Source organism: Musca vetustissima, unplaced genomic scaffold (assembly GCF_032173495.1).
Source record: "Musca vetustissima isolate MV318-11 ecotype Yass unplaced genomic scaffold, APGP_CSIRO_Mvet_v1 utg16407, whole genome shotgun sequence".
NCBI lineage: Eukaryota > Metazoa > Arthropoda > Insecta > Diptera > Muscidae > Musca > Musca vetustissima.
In genome coordinates, this window is record NW_026882989.1 from 4,146 (window position 1) to 19,537 (window position 15,392).

General features: G+C 35.8%; 1 protein-coding gene across 1 annotated transcript; it reads right to left on the bottom strand.

Moving 5' to 3' along the window:
• Positions 1 to 11,945: 11,945 nt before the first annotated feature.
• LOC133329701 (uncharacterized) lies at positions 11,946 to 12,985 on the bottom strand. The gene is made up of 2 exons (XM_061538167.1): positions 12,938 to 12,985; positions 11,946 to 12,851 (listed from the first exon to the last, which is right to left on the bottom strand). Exons 1-2 carry the CDS (start codon positions 12,983 to 12,985, stop codon positions 11,946 to 11,948), a joined length of 954 nt encoding a protein of 317 aa, XP_061394151.1.
• Positions 12,986 to 15,392: the final 2,407 nt, after the last annotated feature.

A 15,392-nucleotide genomic window follows, 5' to 3' on the forward strand; every position in this document is an offset into this window, starting at 1 on the left:
TAGCATATCGTATTATGAGTTAGGTATGATGTGTGCTTAGTTTCATGAAAATGTGTGTTAGATATTCCCATATATATTTTCGTCCAATTTAAGGTAAATGGTGTACCAAAGTCCCTTAATATCTTTCGGTTGATATAGCACAGCGTAATGAATTAGGTCTAGAATGATGTGTTAGACATAGCTTCTTTATCTGACCAAATGAAAGAAATTAGTATAGGTTGCAAAATGACATGTTTATGGATCCAATTTCATTTTGCTGGTCCTTTAAAAATTCGACGTCTGTTAGGATTCATCTGTTACCCAAAGTGGTGATGGGTATCATATAGTCGGCCCCGTCCGACTTTACTCTGTAGAAGTCATTTACCCAGGAGACTTGTTTTTTACAAAGTTCAGTTAAAAAAAATAATTTTTTATTTGCGGAAATTATTAACGCTTATTTAAAAATATCTAACTAATTTGTTTTTGTTTTTAAATATATGCAAGAGGTTGCTATTACGTTTTTTGAATGTATATACCAGTTTTGGGGCATTAGTTGTTAAATATATGTTTTTGTTTATTTTTTGTTAATGGCTGTTTTAAAACACTTAGTCTCTGCCTGAGTGTGGTTACTTAAAACGTAATATACTTTTATTTTGGCAAATTTGTTATTACAGTAAAATTTGTTCTAATTATTTAATAAAACTAAAATTAGTCTCACGTATTAAATGCTATGGCTGGTTTCTCATAGAAATAACCCTGAAAAGAGTCATTATCGTTGCTAACTATGGATTTAATGCTTCCCTTTGAATTGTTGTTATCCACATGTTGGTTAGGATTTGGCGTTGTACTGGAATTTGCAGTGTGTTTGTAAAATTTAATTCTTGTAGTATTTTTTGGTTCAAATGTATGTTCATAATCATCAAACACGGTCAGATCATTTGCAAACGATGTATCATCACCGGGTTTAAAAATTACCTCTGGTGGCCGATAACTCAATGGAATGTCATCGTGTACATTGAATAATTCATATTGGGTTTCCGTACCATGATGATGATTGATGTGTTCTAGATCCACAATATCATTAAATTTTGCTGGATATTTATTTTCGGTTTTGTAGATATTTTCAATTTTTGGTTTAGTGGTGGTTACAGAATTTGAATTTATGGGATCTTTGGCACGATATTTTTCGATAGGCGGTTGCATTTCCTCTGCTGGAGTTAGGGAACTTGGTGCAAAGAATGGTGTAAATATGGGTTTGACTTCATCACGAATTGCCGATTGGAAGTCCAAAACAATTGGTGTAATATAATTGATTTTTTCCGGCAGTGGATCATCTATGGCGGTGGGTTTTGACAGTTTGTAAGGTTGTTTATGGGTCTTTCTATTAATTTCAAATTCATTTTTATGGGCAATTGAGTAATGATAGCCTCCTCGATTTACTGCTGCCTCACTGTAATGTAATGTTAACAGTGGCAAAAGACTTAAACACATCCACTCAAATTTCTGAAATTATTTCAATGTCTTTAGTAATTTGTAAACTGATTTGATATATTTAAAATGTTCTTGTTCTGCCAACTAACCATTTCGTTTCGTTCGCACAATCACTTTGTTAACCGTTCCACTGCTTCAAATTAAATGTTTCCAAAGTCTCCATATTCTTCATTCTTTAAAGCAAAACACAAAAAATCTCAAAATGTAAATTGTCGTCTTAACAAATCAAAGCAGCTGTCACTTTCTGTTCACATAGCCGTTAGTTGTTCTCATTTCGTGTCATTGTTGCTGTTAATTTTTCTCACACTCATACCCTACTCCAAATATCAGCGGTCATTTAAAATTGACCTATGGTTTGAATTGGTGTAATGTTTTTTTATAAATGATGTTATAATTTTAAATGAATTAACAATTGAATTGACAATATATTGTTCGTCTTAACATATTCTTTGTGATATTTATGAGTTTTTAGGGATAACATGTAGGCCACAGATCCAATTTTTTGGCCCTAATTAGAGCATATCAAATATCACATTTATAGTTTAAGGCGAATCTTTCAGGAAAATAACGAAATTTCTAAGTGGCAGATCCAAAATAGCAAAACAAAGAGCACATCAACTGAACCCAGGACAAGACTGTAGGCTCCGAATGGATATTTATTCGTTGTTTTGATTTTTCTGTATTGATGTTATGTTTTCTTCTTCCTACTTTCTTTCATGTTCTTGATATATTGTATTTGGCGTATATATCGAATTAATTTGGAAAATGCATATGCGAATTTTATAACACTAATGCAGAGGTGGTGTCTGAAATAAAGAGACAATGGAATGCCGAACTAGCCACAATCGAGTGAAAACACAGAAGAACAATAAATAGTGGTGGCTTTTTGGAGGAATACATTTGTTGTTATCAAAAGAGAGGGAGAGAGAAATTATAAGTGCAAATAGTCGGACAATCGTCGGACTTTAACCACATAGAACATTTGTGAGATATATTGAGCATAAAACATGAAATCCGTGGTAGCATTTAATGCTGCTAATGTGAAAAAAATCAGTGTATACGGCAACGCTGACGGCAGTAGCAACACGTAATGCGAATGGGAATTATAGGTAGAATAAGAGAGAGGAAAATGGTGTTTTCAGAAAAAAAGAGAGAACAAGAAAAAGAGAGAATTTTAAGTAGAAAAAACGCAAAGACAATTTGGTGCAGCAAATCATTTCGAGATGTACAGGAGCAATTTGCAAAGCCTCTGGTATCAAATAGTGGCGGTGAAGAATACGCTCCAGGACCAATAAGAGATTACGGTTTAGATTGTATACCACCTAGCCAAGATGTGGTCAGAGAAGCAATTAATCGGCTGAAGAATAATAAAGCAGCAGGTGCCAATGGATTACCAACCGAACTATTTAAGACGGGTTGTTAGTTGCTGGTTAGATATATGCCCTAGCTGATTAGTACAATTTGGCTGGAGGAATGCATGCCCAATGATTGGAGCCTCAGCGTCTTGTGTCCCGTGCACAAAAAAGGAGGCAAGCCAAGAGGAATAAGTCTCCTTCCCATCGCATATAAAGTGCTATCCAGAGTACTGTGTGAACGACTGAAAGCAATGGTCAATTACATTATTGGACCATAACAATGCAGCTTCAGGCTGCACAAGGTCAGCAGTTAAAGTCGGAAAGGAGCTTTCAGAGCCCTTCAATATCGAACGAGGATTCGGACAAGGTGACAGTTTATCGTGTGATCTATTTAACATCTTGTTGGAAAAGGCCCCAGCTCAAAATAAAGCGAGCCAACTGATGGTTCACGTGGAAGGGGAAAAATGTTCTGTCACAACTGGATCCGTTTTTTATCCATTTATAGTAGATTTACAAATGTCCGCCATGTGCTTCTCGTCCTCAAAATGGCAAAATTGTTGTAGAAATATAAAATCATAACACCAATCGGTTGAAGAATCCGATTTCAATAACCAAATCTGTTTACCATACCAATTAATGCACAAATATCTGGTCGGTTCACTCTATTTAGTATTTTCCTCACAAAATTCAAAATCTGAAATCGAATTGCACATCGTAATATTTTTACAAAAAAATTCAAATCAAACCCCAATCCAATCCATTGCGAAATTTCTGTGTTTGGAATGGAAGTGTAGTATACTGATCTTCTATTGTCGCGTATACCGTCTATATTACTTTCTCAATCTGCTAAATTTTTTGTGTGTGAATTTTTTTTTGTCAACTTGTTTTTTTTCAACAAATTGTATTCTTCTTAATCAGTTTTTTTTTGCAACTGTCAACATCTGTTGTTGTTTCATTGCCCAAAATAAAATCCAATAATAAAAGGTATTATTTAATCGCTAATGTTGGTTCACTTGTTGTTTTGATTATAAATTTGGAAAAAAATAATTACATTTCGAATTGAAGGGGGTAATAATTTATGGCTGGACATCTATATACGTGGGTAAAGTGAGAATGTTTTTGTTCTTGTGGGTGAATACATAAGTATTTGAGGAAGGACTTGATTTTATAAAATTTACGAGCTAGCGTAAGGATTTTATTAGAAAGGGAGCGGAAAATGTCTTCCAGAATAAATATTATTTTATTGTTAATAGTATTAGTGGTGGAATTATTTTTAGGGACATTATTATATCGGTTGAGATGGTTACAAATCTCGGCAGTTTATTCAGGTCAGATTCCTGAGTATTTAATCCCTGTCGCCTTTGTATTTTAGGTCACAATTCTCTGATAGGAAAGAATTATTCCATATCCTTCCCAAATGTTATTTAAAAAAATATATATTGTCGGAATTCTATTTGTATATTTTCTTCTGCATTCTCCTTTTCCATAAAACTCTTTGAAATAAATATTCCATTCGAATTAAATTTCGATACAATTAATTATTTATCCATTGCTTAAAATATTTGTTAATGAGTATTAAATCACATTTGTCGATCCTGATTGCATTTTCGTCTTAAACACGATGTTTGAATACACGAGCAGGTTGGGGATAATTATAACCATCAGCACCACCACCTACACTGGAACCACCTTGATGAGAGCCACCAGAGGAGAAGGAACCAGCACCACCGGAGAATGAAGCAGCTGGGGCCGTGGCAGCAGCATGATGTGGTGCAGATTGACCACTAGAGAATGAAGAATGGCCACCGCCAACTGATGGGCCAACACCAGCAGAGTGGAATGATCCAGAGGGTGACGCACCGGATGAGAAAGAACCAGATGGGCCTGATTGATGTCCAGAGGCTGGTGGTACATATGAGCGTGAGGGAGAGGTAGCAGCACCAGTAGAACCGCTGAAAGAGCTGCCATGGGAAGGTCCGTGGGTGCCACCAGTAGATCCACTGAAAGAGCTGCCATGAGAAGGTCCGTGGGAGCCACCAGTGGAACCACTGAAAGAACTGCCATGAGAAGCACCACCATGGGAACCACCAGTAGATCCTCCGAAAGAGCTGCCATGAGAAGCGCCACTATGGGAACCACCACTGGCTGGAGGAACATAAGATCTAGATGGAGCAGAAGCGGCACCATGAGAACCACCTGAGGAACCGCCAAATGAGCCACCATGAGAGGGACCATGAGAACCGCCAGTTGAGCCGCCAAATGAGCTACCATGAGAAGAACCATGGGAACCACCAGTTGAACCAAAGGAGCCACCAGATGAACCGCCAAACGAGCCACCATGGGAAGGACCATGAGAACCACCAGTTGAAGCGCCGAAAGAGCTACCAAGAGAAGAACCACCATGGGAGCCACCACTGGCAGGAGGAACATAAGATCTTGATGGAGCAGAAGCGGCACCATGAGCACCACCTAAAGAACCGCCAAATGAGCCACCATGAGAAGAACCATGGGAGCCACCATGGGAAGGACCATGAGAACCACCAGTTGAAGCGCTGAAAGAGCTACCATGGGAAGCACCACCAGCTGGAGGAACATATGATCGAGAAGGAGCTGAAGCAGCACCATGTGAACCAGCACCACCAAAGGAAGCTCCTGTGTGACCTCCAACAGAACCTCCATGGGAGCCACCAAAAGATGCACCACCCACAGATCCGCCATGTGAACCGCCGCTACCAAAGGAGCCTCCTAAAGATCCACCATGGGAACCACCTACAGATCCTCCATGAGAACTACCGCCAAGGGATCCAGTACCAAAGGATGCACCACCAGATGGCTGAGGATAGTTATAGCCTAATTCGGAAACATCGGCGGCTACAACAGCCAGCATGGCCAAAGCGGCAACCACAAATAATTTCTGAAAAAATATTCATAAAATCAACGTGAATATTTCTGGACATTTTACACAAAATCTTACCATGGTCCAAATGAGACGTCTTCAACAATTAATTGAGGGGGACTTCAATTTGAAGCTATTATTCGGATTATGGTCAGTGACCAAATGTGAATTCATTCGTAAAATCTTAAAGTTTTTATATGAGTTATTTGATACTCATTCTCTCAGTAAACCATCTTTCTTCTATTCTGTCATATTTGTCTATTTCTTCACTCCGTACGCTTCCTTTGGTACCATCTCCCCCTAACTAAAGTAATTTTTTTTTCTTGTCTGTCTAATGAGTTCTTCATTATTTTGTTGTTGTTCTGTAGAAAATTAAAACAAAAAAGTCATAAAGCTAATAAATACAACAAATTGTTTAACCCCTGCCTGCAATGTGTGTGTGCGAAATGAGTTTTTGACCGCCAGTCTGGTTTTTAATTATTTTTTTCGTTTCGCTTCGTTTTTTTTTTGCCATGCATCTTCTGGCCTGACAAGATCTCAAAAGATATTAGAGTTTTTTTCGAAATAAAATTATTGTATTGTTTATTTATTTTTGTATTCATAAATCTTTTTTATTTAATTTTAATAATTGGCAGTTGTCATCCTTTAGCTATGTTCATGTATTTTGATATTTTAGTCTCCTGCAGTTTTGGCTACTGGTAATATTAGCCACCACCACCCAAATTATTTTTGTTAATGAGTCATTTTCGTAACGTTTGATTTTTGGCACTACTGTGAGGTGGGGGTAATATAATAGATCTGAGAGTTTGTAACATATCGAGATTTATTATCGTCTCATACACTACCCCGCAAACTAAGTCATTACTAAATAATTTTCTATAAATGAATACATTTTTTTTAAAAATATTATTTTTATTTGTGAAGACCTTATAAACGTTTATTGAGGCATCGTGATCTTATTTTTCGGGAGCTAAACAAACATGTCATAATAACCTGTACCAAAGTGTTATGGTTGTTGCAAACCATAACACTGTGGTACAGGATATTATATCCTTGTTATAGGCAAAAGAAAACGAGATAGACACATGTTTCATTTTGAGAATATGCATATAATCACTTTCTGAGTTGATTTTTGCATGTCCGTCCGTCTGTCTGACCATGTTAAATTGAACCAGTGAGCGGAGCAGTATAGTCGGACGGGGCCGACCATATGATACCCTACACAACTTCCACTAAAATCTAACTTTCTGTGGTTCTATATTCTGAGCTTGGGCAATATTTCGCAACATATGAGCTATCTTGACCAACTAGAGGTCAACAAATATTCCAAATGTGCAGTACAGCCCATATAATTACGTGGGTTGTGTTGTGATGTTCGGCTTCCAATTGTGAGCTATAGATCGACTCGAAAAGATACAAAAAAATAAGTTTTCGGTCCACTTCATCTCAAAATTATTATCTGATCATCACCGAAAATTATAGGCGTTGTACTTGACCATAACTGGAACCTCATGGAATATATCAAACCGATCAGCGCTATATTTCCGCCCTATAGTGTGGTAATGGTTTATTATAAAATATCTGAATACATAAGCACCTGTAAATATTTACGTATAACTCCCACATCCGGGTACATACGACAATATAATTGGTATCAATTTAAAGGCCAACCACTCCTCTTGGATATACTATCAACTTCTCGGCTCTGTGTCCTTCAGGACTAAATATATTCGCTATAGAATACAAATTTTGTCATTTTACACACAAAAGTCAGGGTCAAGTTGACCCGCTAAATATTGATCAATCTTTATCAAAACAGGCACATTTATTCTTTGGCCCAATCCCCTTCCCCATGTAAAAAGTCGAGATGTTTGGGCCATAATTGCGGCCTCTGGAGCGACCAGAAAACCCGACAAAAATTAAGTATTTGATCCATTTCATCCCCTAAATATTAACCCATCGTTACCAAAAACAATAGGGGACTTCATTGAGCCGAACACATCCGACATGCAAAATTTCGTGAAGATTGGTCCATAACTGTGGACTGTATCGTGTTTACAATTTATAATGGACAGACGGACGGACGCACGTATCTAGATCGACTCAGATAGTCGAGATATGACGATCGGTATACTTAAAGGTGGATCTAGGACCAATATTTCGCGGCGTTACAAACTTTTGGGGATGCACAAAGCTATAATACCCTGACAACATAGTTGTGTAGGGTATAAAAATACAATACAATACACAATTTGCTAAAATTAGTATAACCTATCCTGTGACATGTTTCGTTGAAATCGATTGATATTTGGATATAGCTTGCATATATTTTAAGCAAATTATGTAGTTGCATTTTGTTGAAGTACAGACATAGCTCAACTGATGTCCGATTGATTTTAGCTTGAAATGGATTGATCTAAGTCGGTTCACGTTTAGATAAAGATAACATATTTTAGTTCATCCAATTTTATGTTAATGGTATTTCAAAAATGCGATGTCTGTAAGGATCAAAATACGATTAGAACCCCCAAAGACAAAAGGCGACTCTATGCAAAATTTTAGCGATCTATCTCAATACGTTTAGACGTTAGAGTGATTACAACAGACATGCTTAAATCGTCATAGAATTTTACGCTGATCAAGAATATATATATTTTATAAGGTCGGAAATGATTAATTCGATGCGTTACAAACGGAAAAACAAAACTAATAAAAAAAAAATAATAGTAAAGGTCCTTTATTTCAATGTCAAGGATCGATCTGCAACACATTATTCGTTTTTCAAAATTTAAAAACATTTTTTGAATATGATTGGGAAATAAACAACATATTAAATAATTCTTGATGAATTATTTGGAATTTCCTTTCACCCAAAATATTTCCGTTATATTTTTTTTAGTATTTTTTGAAAATATGACGTTAATGAAAAATCCGGTATATATTTATTTGTTACCAGTAGCAAGTTATGACAAATATTCGGAAATAAAGTAACATAATGAGCATGTGTTCAGCAATAAATTACGAAGATAATAATGTATATAACTCGAGATAATAATAATAAAAAACAAACCAATAATAACATGTTTTGAAAGAAACGAACGACAATGTGATACCCTATACACTAAAAGTCAGCAAAATATTTTTTAACGGAACAAAATATTTTCTTATAGGATTTTCTAATTAGATTGTTCTCTGTCTAGAAGATAGAAGGCCTATCTATTCTATCTATGAAAAATGTTCAATGAAGGTTAAATATATACGCCATAGAATGCAAATTTTGTCCTTCTTCTCACAGAAGTCTGGGTCAATTTGACCTGCTAAATATTGACCGATTATTTTAAGAAGAGCCATGTTGTCAGGTTCCTATTTTCTTGTCAAATTTTTTGATGTTCCGGTCATAATTGTAGTCTCTAGAGCGACAAAAAAAAAAGGAAAAAATAAACATTTTGGTCCATTTCATTCCTTACAAAAAACAATAGGGGTCTTCTTTGGCTTGAACATGCAGAATTTCGTGGTGACTGGTTCATAAATAATAATGAACAGAAGGAAGGTCGGGCACATGTGCCTAAAACAACTCAACTAGTCGAGATATGACGATCGGTATACTAAAATCTGGGTCTAGTATCAATATATTCCTGATAGGTTTTCCTGATTATCTTTGATGAAATATTTTTAAAATATCCGCGCATATGGCTCTGATATACTTGGAAAAATATTCATAAAATTCTTAACAGTTTCTTGGTTTTCATCGTGAATATCCTACCTTATGTTCCTAAAAATGTCAAAGTTTCTGGTTGTTAATTTTAGGGAAAAAATATTCTTAAAACATCCAAGCTTTTGGCTCATGCTTATAATCCTGATAGTCTTGAAAAAAATATTCTTAAAATATCCTCGCTTACGGTCCTAATGGTCTTGGAAATAATCTTTTGAAATATCCACAATACTGATTAGGGATAAGTACATCGACTTTCGACTAATCGATTAATCGACTTTTTTTATTGCAAAGTCTAAAAGTCGAAATCAATTTTTGATCTTTGTGAAAATCGCAAACTCGACTTTTTAAGATTGTCTTTCGATTTTATTTATAAATACATGCTTTATTATCACAAAGCCAAAATTGACCAACAAATTACACATTCCATAACTTTAATTGATCTGTTGACAACAATACTTCTAAACCAGTGAGCGGAGCAATATATTCGGACGGGGCAGACCATATGATACCCTACACAACTTCCACGAAAATCCAACTTTCAGTGGTTATATATTCTCAGCTTGGTCAATATTTCGCTATATTTGCAACCTCTTGACCGAAATTATTACTAATATTCAGAATAGCCTTTCAAATTACTTGTCCAGATTCCCTTCACAGTGGGTTGTATTGTGATGTTCGGCTTTCAATTGCGGCCTATAGATCGACTCGAAAAAACACAAACTATTATTCGGTCCATTTCATCCCAAAATTATTATCTGACCATTACCGAAAATTATAGGCGTTGTCCTTGACCATAACTGGAACCTCATGGGACATTCCAAAGCGATTTGCGCTATAATTCCGCCCTCTAGTGTGGTAATGGGTTATTAATTAATATCTGAATACGTAAGCACCTGTAAATATTTATGTGTAACTTCCACATCCGATTACATACGACAATATAATTGATATCAATTTAAAGGTCAACCACTCCTCTTGGATATATTATCAACTTCTCGGGTCTATGTCCTTCACGGATAAATATATACGCTATGAGATACAAAATCTGTAATTTTTCAAACAAAAGTCAGGGTCCATTTGACCCGCATAATATTGAATGATTTCTATCAAAACAGACATGCTTATTCTTTGGCCCGATCCCCTTCTCCATGTAAAAATTTGAGATGTTCGGACCATAATTGCGGCATCTCGAGCGACCAGCAAATCGGACAAAAATTAAGTTTTTGGTCCATTTCATCCCCTAAATATTAATCGATCTTTACCAAAAACAATAGGGGTCTTCATTGGCCAGACGATCGGTATAATTAAAGGTGGGTCTAGGACCAATATTTCGCGGCGTTACAAACTCTTGGGGCTGCACAAAGCTGTAATACCCTGACAACATAGTTGTGTAGGGTATAAAAATCAAATTTTAAGTCGATTTTACTTTAGTCCGAAAAGTCGAAAATCGACTTTTCGAATAAATTTGATAAAAGGAAAAGATCGAAATTCGACATTTTAGTCAATTACAAAATTCGAAAAGTCCTAAAATCGACTTTTGGTCAGATGCAAAAATCGAAATGTCTAAAAAGCGACGGTGAGAGCTTCATATCGAAAACGCGATTGCCGAAGGTGCCCCGATGCCGAAGGTGCCCCAGTCTCCCCTATGTCCTGAGAGTCTACAAACAAATGGTTTAAAAAATCCTAGCTCATGATGCTGATGATCATGGAAAAAATATTCTTCGAAACCCAGGGTTCCTATCTTGATAGTATAGGAAAAAATATTCCTGAAAAGTTCTCATTCATGGCCCATCGTAGTCTTTGAACAATTATCTAATCTCTCTAATATTCTTTGACATACTATTTTTAAAAAAAATTTGCTTATGTTCGTGATAATTTTTGTAAAAAACATTCTTAAAAAATTAACTGTTATGTTCCTGATACCTTTGAAATTAATATTTAAAAAAATCCTCATTTATGGTCCTTATGGTCTTAGAAAAAATACTCTTAAAAACAAAAAATCAATGCAAATGGTCTCGATAGACTTTGAAGCACTTTGCTAAAACATCCTATTTGATAAAATTATATGATTAAAATATATATTCTTTCCGGTTTTGTTGTTAGTATTGGAAAAAGTATTCTTGAAAAATTCACGCTTGTGGTCCTTGTAGTGTTGGAAAAATATTGAAAAAAATCTACTTTTATATTCCTGAGTGTCTAGGCAAAAATATTCTTAAAAACCAAGCTTAAGGTCCTGATAGATTTTAAAAGTATGTTCTTAAAAAAATCTCTATCATGATTCGGTTAGTCGTGGATAAATTTATATAACAAATAACAGCTTATGGTATTATCCTCTTAGGCTTAGATCAATATAGTATCTATAAAAGTGTTCCTTCCTCCTAAGAACTCTTTCAGTAGACCTTTAAAGAAAAATCTGGTATAATCATTATTTTCCCTTAATATATTTTAATCATAAGAAACCAAAAAAACATAACAATTACGAAGTTTTGCCACATAGGGGAATCATAATTTAGACACGACGTCTATAGACAACACGGCGAGCAGTCTTATAGTGGTAACCTTGGTTACTTTGTTGAGTTTGGCCAGATGTAGCTTGTACGGTTTGGTAGGATTGAGAGACAGCAGCAACTGGAGCGGCGACTTGTACAACTGAAGCTTGAGAAACTGGAGCAGGAGCAGTGAATGTTTGTACTGGTGCGGGTGCAGGGTACGAATATTGACCGACTGGAGTTGTAGCAGCTACATGTGACTGAACAGGGACGGAATATTTTTGTACTGGAGCTGGGGCGGGCACCGAATATTGTTGTACTGGTGCAGGAACAGAGTGTTGTTGTACTGGAGCGGGTATGTGAACGGTTTGATGTTGGACTGGAGATTGAACAGAGACAGGGTGTTGTTGAACGGGAGCTGTTACAGGAGCGGAGTATGAGTAATGTTGTACTGGGGCAGGAGGGCTATATTTTTGTACTGGAGCTGCAACAGGGGCTGAGTAGTGTTGGACTGGGGCAGGAGCGGAATATTGTTGAACTGGAGCTGCAGCAGGGGCTGAGTAGTGTTGGACGGGAGCAGGAGCAGAATAGTGTTGAACTGGAGCTGCAGCAGGAGCTGAGTAGTGTTGAACTGGAGCTGGAGCTGAGTAGTGTTGTACACGGGCTACAGCAGGAACACTGTGCTGTTGCACGGGAGCTGGGACAGAATACTGCTGAACTGGAGCAGGAGCGGTGTATTGTTGTACACGGGCTACAGCAGGAACACTGTGTTGTTGCACGGGAGCTGGGACAGAATACTGCTGAACTGGAGCAGGAGCGGTGTATTGACGTACTGGAGCTACAGCAGGTTGTTGATATTTATAACCTAATTCCGATACATCAGCATAAGCGCTGGCGCACAAGGCAAGGGCAACAATAAATAATTTCTGCACAGAGAGAAAAAACAAATAGTTATTACATTCAATTATATACACATGAGGAGGCATAAACATTTTTAATGGTGGTTTTTTACATTCTCCTCTCCCACCTTTTCAATTCTATTCTTTAAATTTCTTACCATTTTGTTTAGTCGTTTTTTGTTTGATTGTTATGTTTATGGTACGGATGGTTGGCAGCTAATGCTGTTGTCTAACAATCGATGAGTTTATTTTATATTTAAATCTAAAAGCGCCACTGTTAGCCGAAAATATTTGGACAATAGAAAAATCTCAACGAAGAAATCAATAGCCGCCACCAATAGGCGGAAGTATTGGAGTTTTGGGAGATAAACAAACAAACCGAGAGAGCTGGAGAGTATACAACAAGCACAATAATTTATGATATTCATCTCATCACAAAGAAAAATTGATTTTTACACGAGTCGACATCTAACAAACAAAAACAACAACAGTAGTAATTTTCTTAATCTATTGATTTGAAATTATGCTAATGAATTCAAACAAAATATGCCTATTAAAGTGAGCCTAAACAAAATGTTTCATTAGCTTAAAATACCCTACACAGATATGTCGTGAGGGTTACCTCTGTTTGTTTTATTCCAAAGGCTTGTAACTCGAATCATAATATAGTAATAGTTTAAAAAAATATAAAATATATATTAAAAGTATCAACACAAATAGTTTTGAAAAATTTTTAAAATTCAGGCTTAGGTACTTTGTGTTATAATTTTATACGAACTATAGGACTTTATTTAACATTCTCGGTTGGGCCAAATATGCACGGCTTCATTGTATGATTTGTTGTCATTTTACAGGTAACATCATAATGCCTCTCTCATAGAAATCCTGCTCTCTATTTGAAAAAAAACATTTCGATTTTCACAATCTTCCCTAGATACCAATTTTTATCATTAAATAAATTTTGCAATACAAGGAAAAGATGATAATCGTTTGGTGCCAAGTCCGAACTGTATGGCGGATGCATTAAAACTTCCCAACCAAGCTTCCGAAGTTTCTGGCGAGTTACTGTAGATGTGTATGGCCTAGCATTGTCCTTGTGGAACACGACACCTCACCTGTTGGCCAATTCTGGCCGTTTCTGGTCAATTATAAATGGTTTAAAAAAAATATTATGGTCGATTTTTAGCCCCTGGCCCATGTTACTCCCAATATGCTGGTAAACTTCGATCATTTCTTAAACAATGGGCTTGATAGTATTGAAAAATATTCCGCAAAAATGAGCGCATATGACTCAGTTAGTCTTAAAAGACGTATTCCTCAAAAATACATGCTTATGATCCAGATAGTCCGAAAAAATGCCAACAAAAAATATTCTTAAAAAATAAGGTTTATGGTGCTCATAGTCTGGAAAAAATATTCCTCAAAAGCCAGTTTCTGGTCAATTGTAAAATGGTTTAAAAAGTTTTATGGTGGATTTTTAGCTCCTGGCCCATGTTACTGCTAACATGCCGGTAAACTTCGATCATTTCATAAACAATCCATGCTTATGAGCTTGATAGTATTGAAAAATATTCCGCAAAAATGATCTCTGATGACTCAGTTAGCCATGACAGACGTATTTCTCAAAAAGGCATGCTTATGGTTCAGATAGTCCGGAAAAAAGGCCCACAAAAATATTCGTAAAAAATAACGTTTATGCTACTGATAGTCTGGAAGCAAATATTCCTCAAAAGCCAGGTTTAAGGTTCCGATAGCCTTGGACAAAATAAATAAGTGACGCTTATGGTCCTGATAGTCTTGAACATATATTTAACGGTTATGGTCCCTATAGTATTGGAAAAAATATTTCTAACTTCATGCCATTACGCTCAATATTCCTCAAAAATTCATTCTTGTGGTCCCGGAAAAAAATATTTGTTAATAATATTCGATCCTATGCCAGCGAAAAAATTTTCTTAAAATAATCAACGTTTATGGTCCTAACAGTCTAGAAAATAAGATTCACGTTTATGGTTCCGATAGTCTAGGACAAAATATTCTTTAAAAATTTTTCCGCAATAAAAAATATATATTTTTTTTAACTCCACGCTCTTAGGCTCATTTAAAAAATATTCTTAGAACCAAGCAAACCAAGCTTATAGTCCTGATATTATTGAAAAATATTCCGCCAAAATGCGCTCTTATGACTCCCTTAGTCTTGAAAGAAATATTCCTCAAAAAATCCGGCTTTTGGTCCTGGTAATTCGGAAAAAAGATTTGTTAATAATCCACGTCCTAAAAAGTCAAGTTTATAGTTTCAAATAATTCTCTAATAGACACGCTTATGGCCCCTATAGTATTGGAAAAATATTCTTAAAAATTCAGATTTATGTCTAGGAAAATATTCTTTAAACATCCAAGATATTAGTTCCGATAATCTCGAAAAAGATATTCTTAAAAATTCACGTTTATAACCTAGGAAAATAATCATTAAAATTTTATATTTTTTTATATTCTTAAAAAAAATATACGTTATGGTCCCGATGGTTATGAAAGAAATATTCTTTCAATTATATATTCTATCAATAT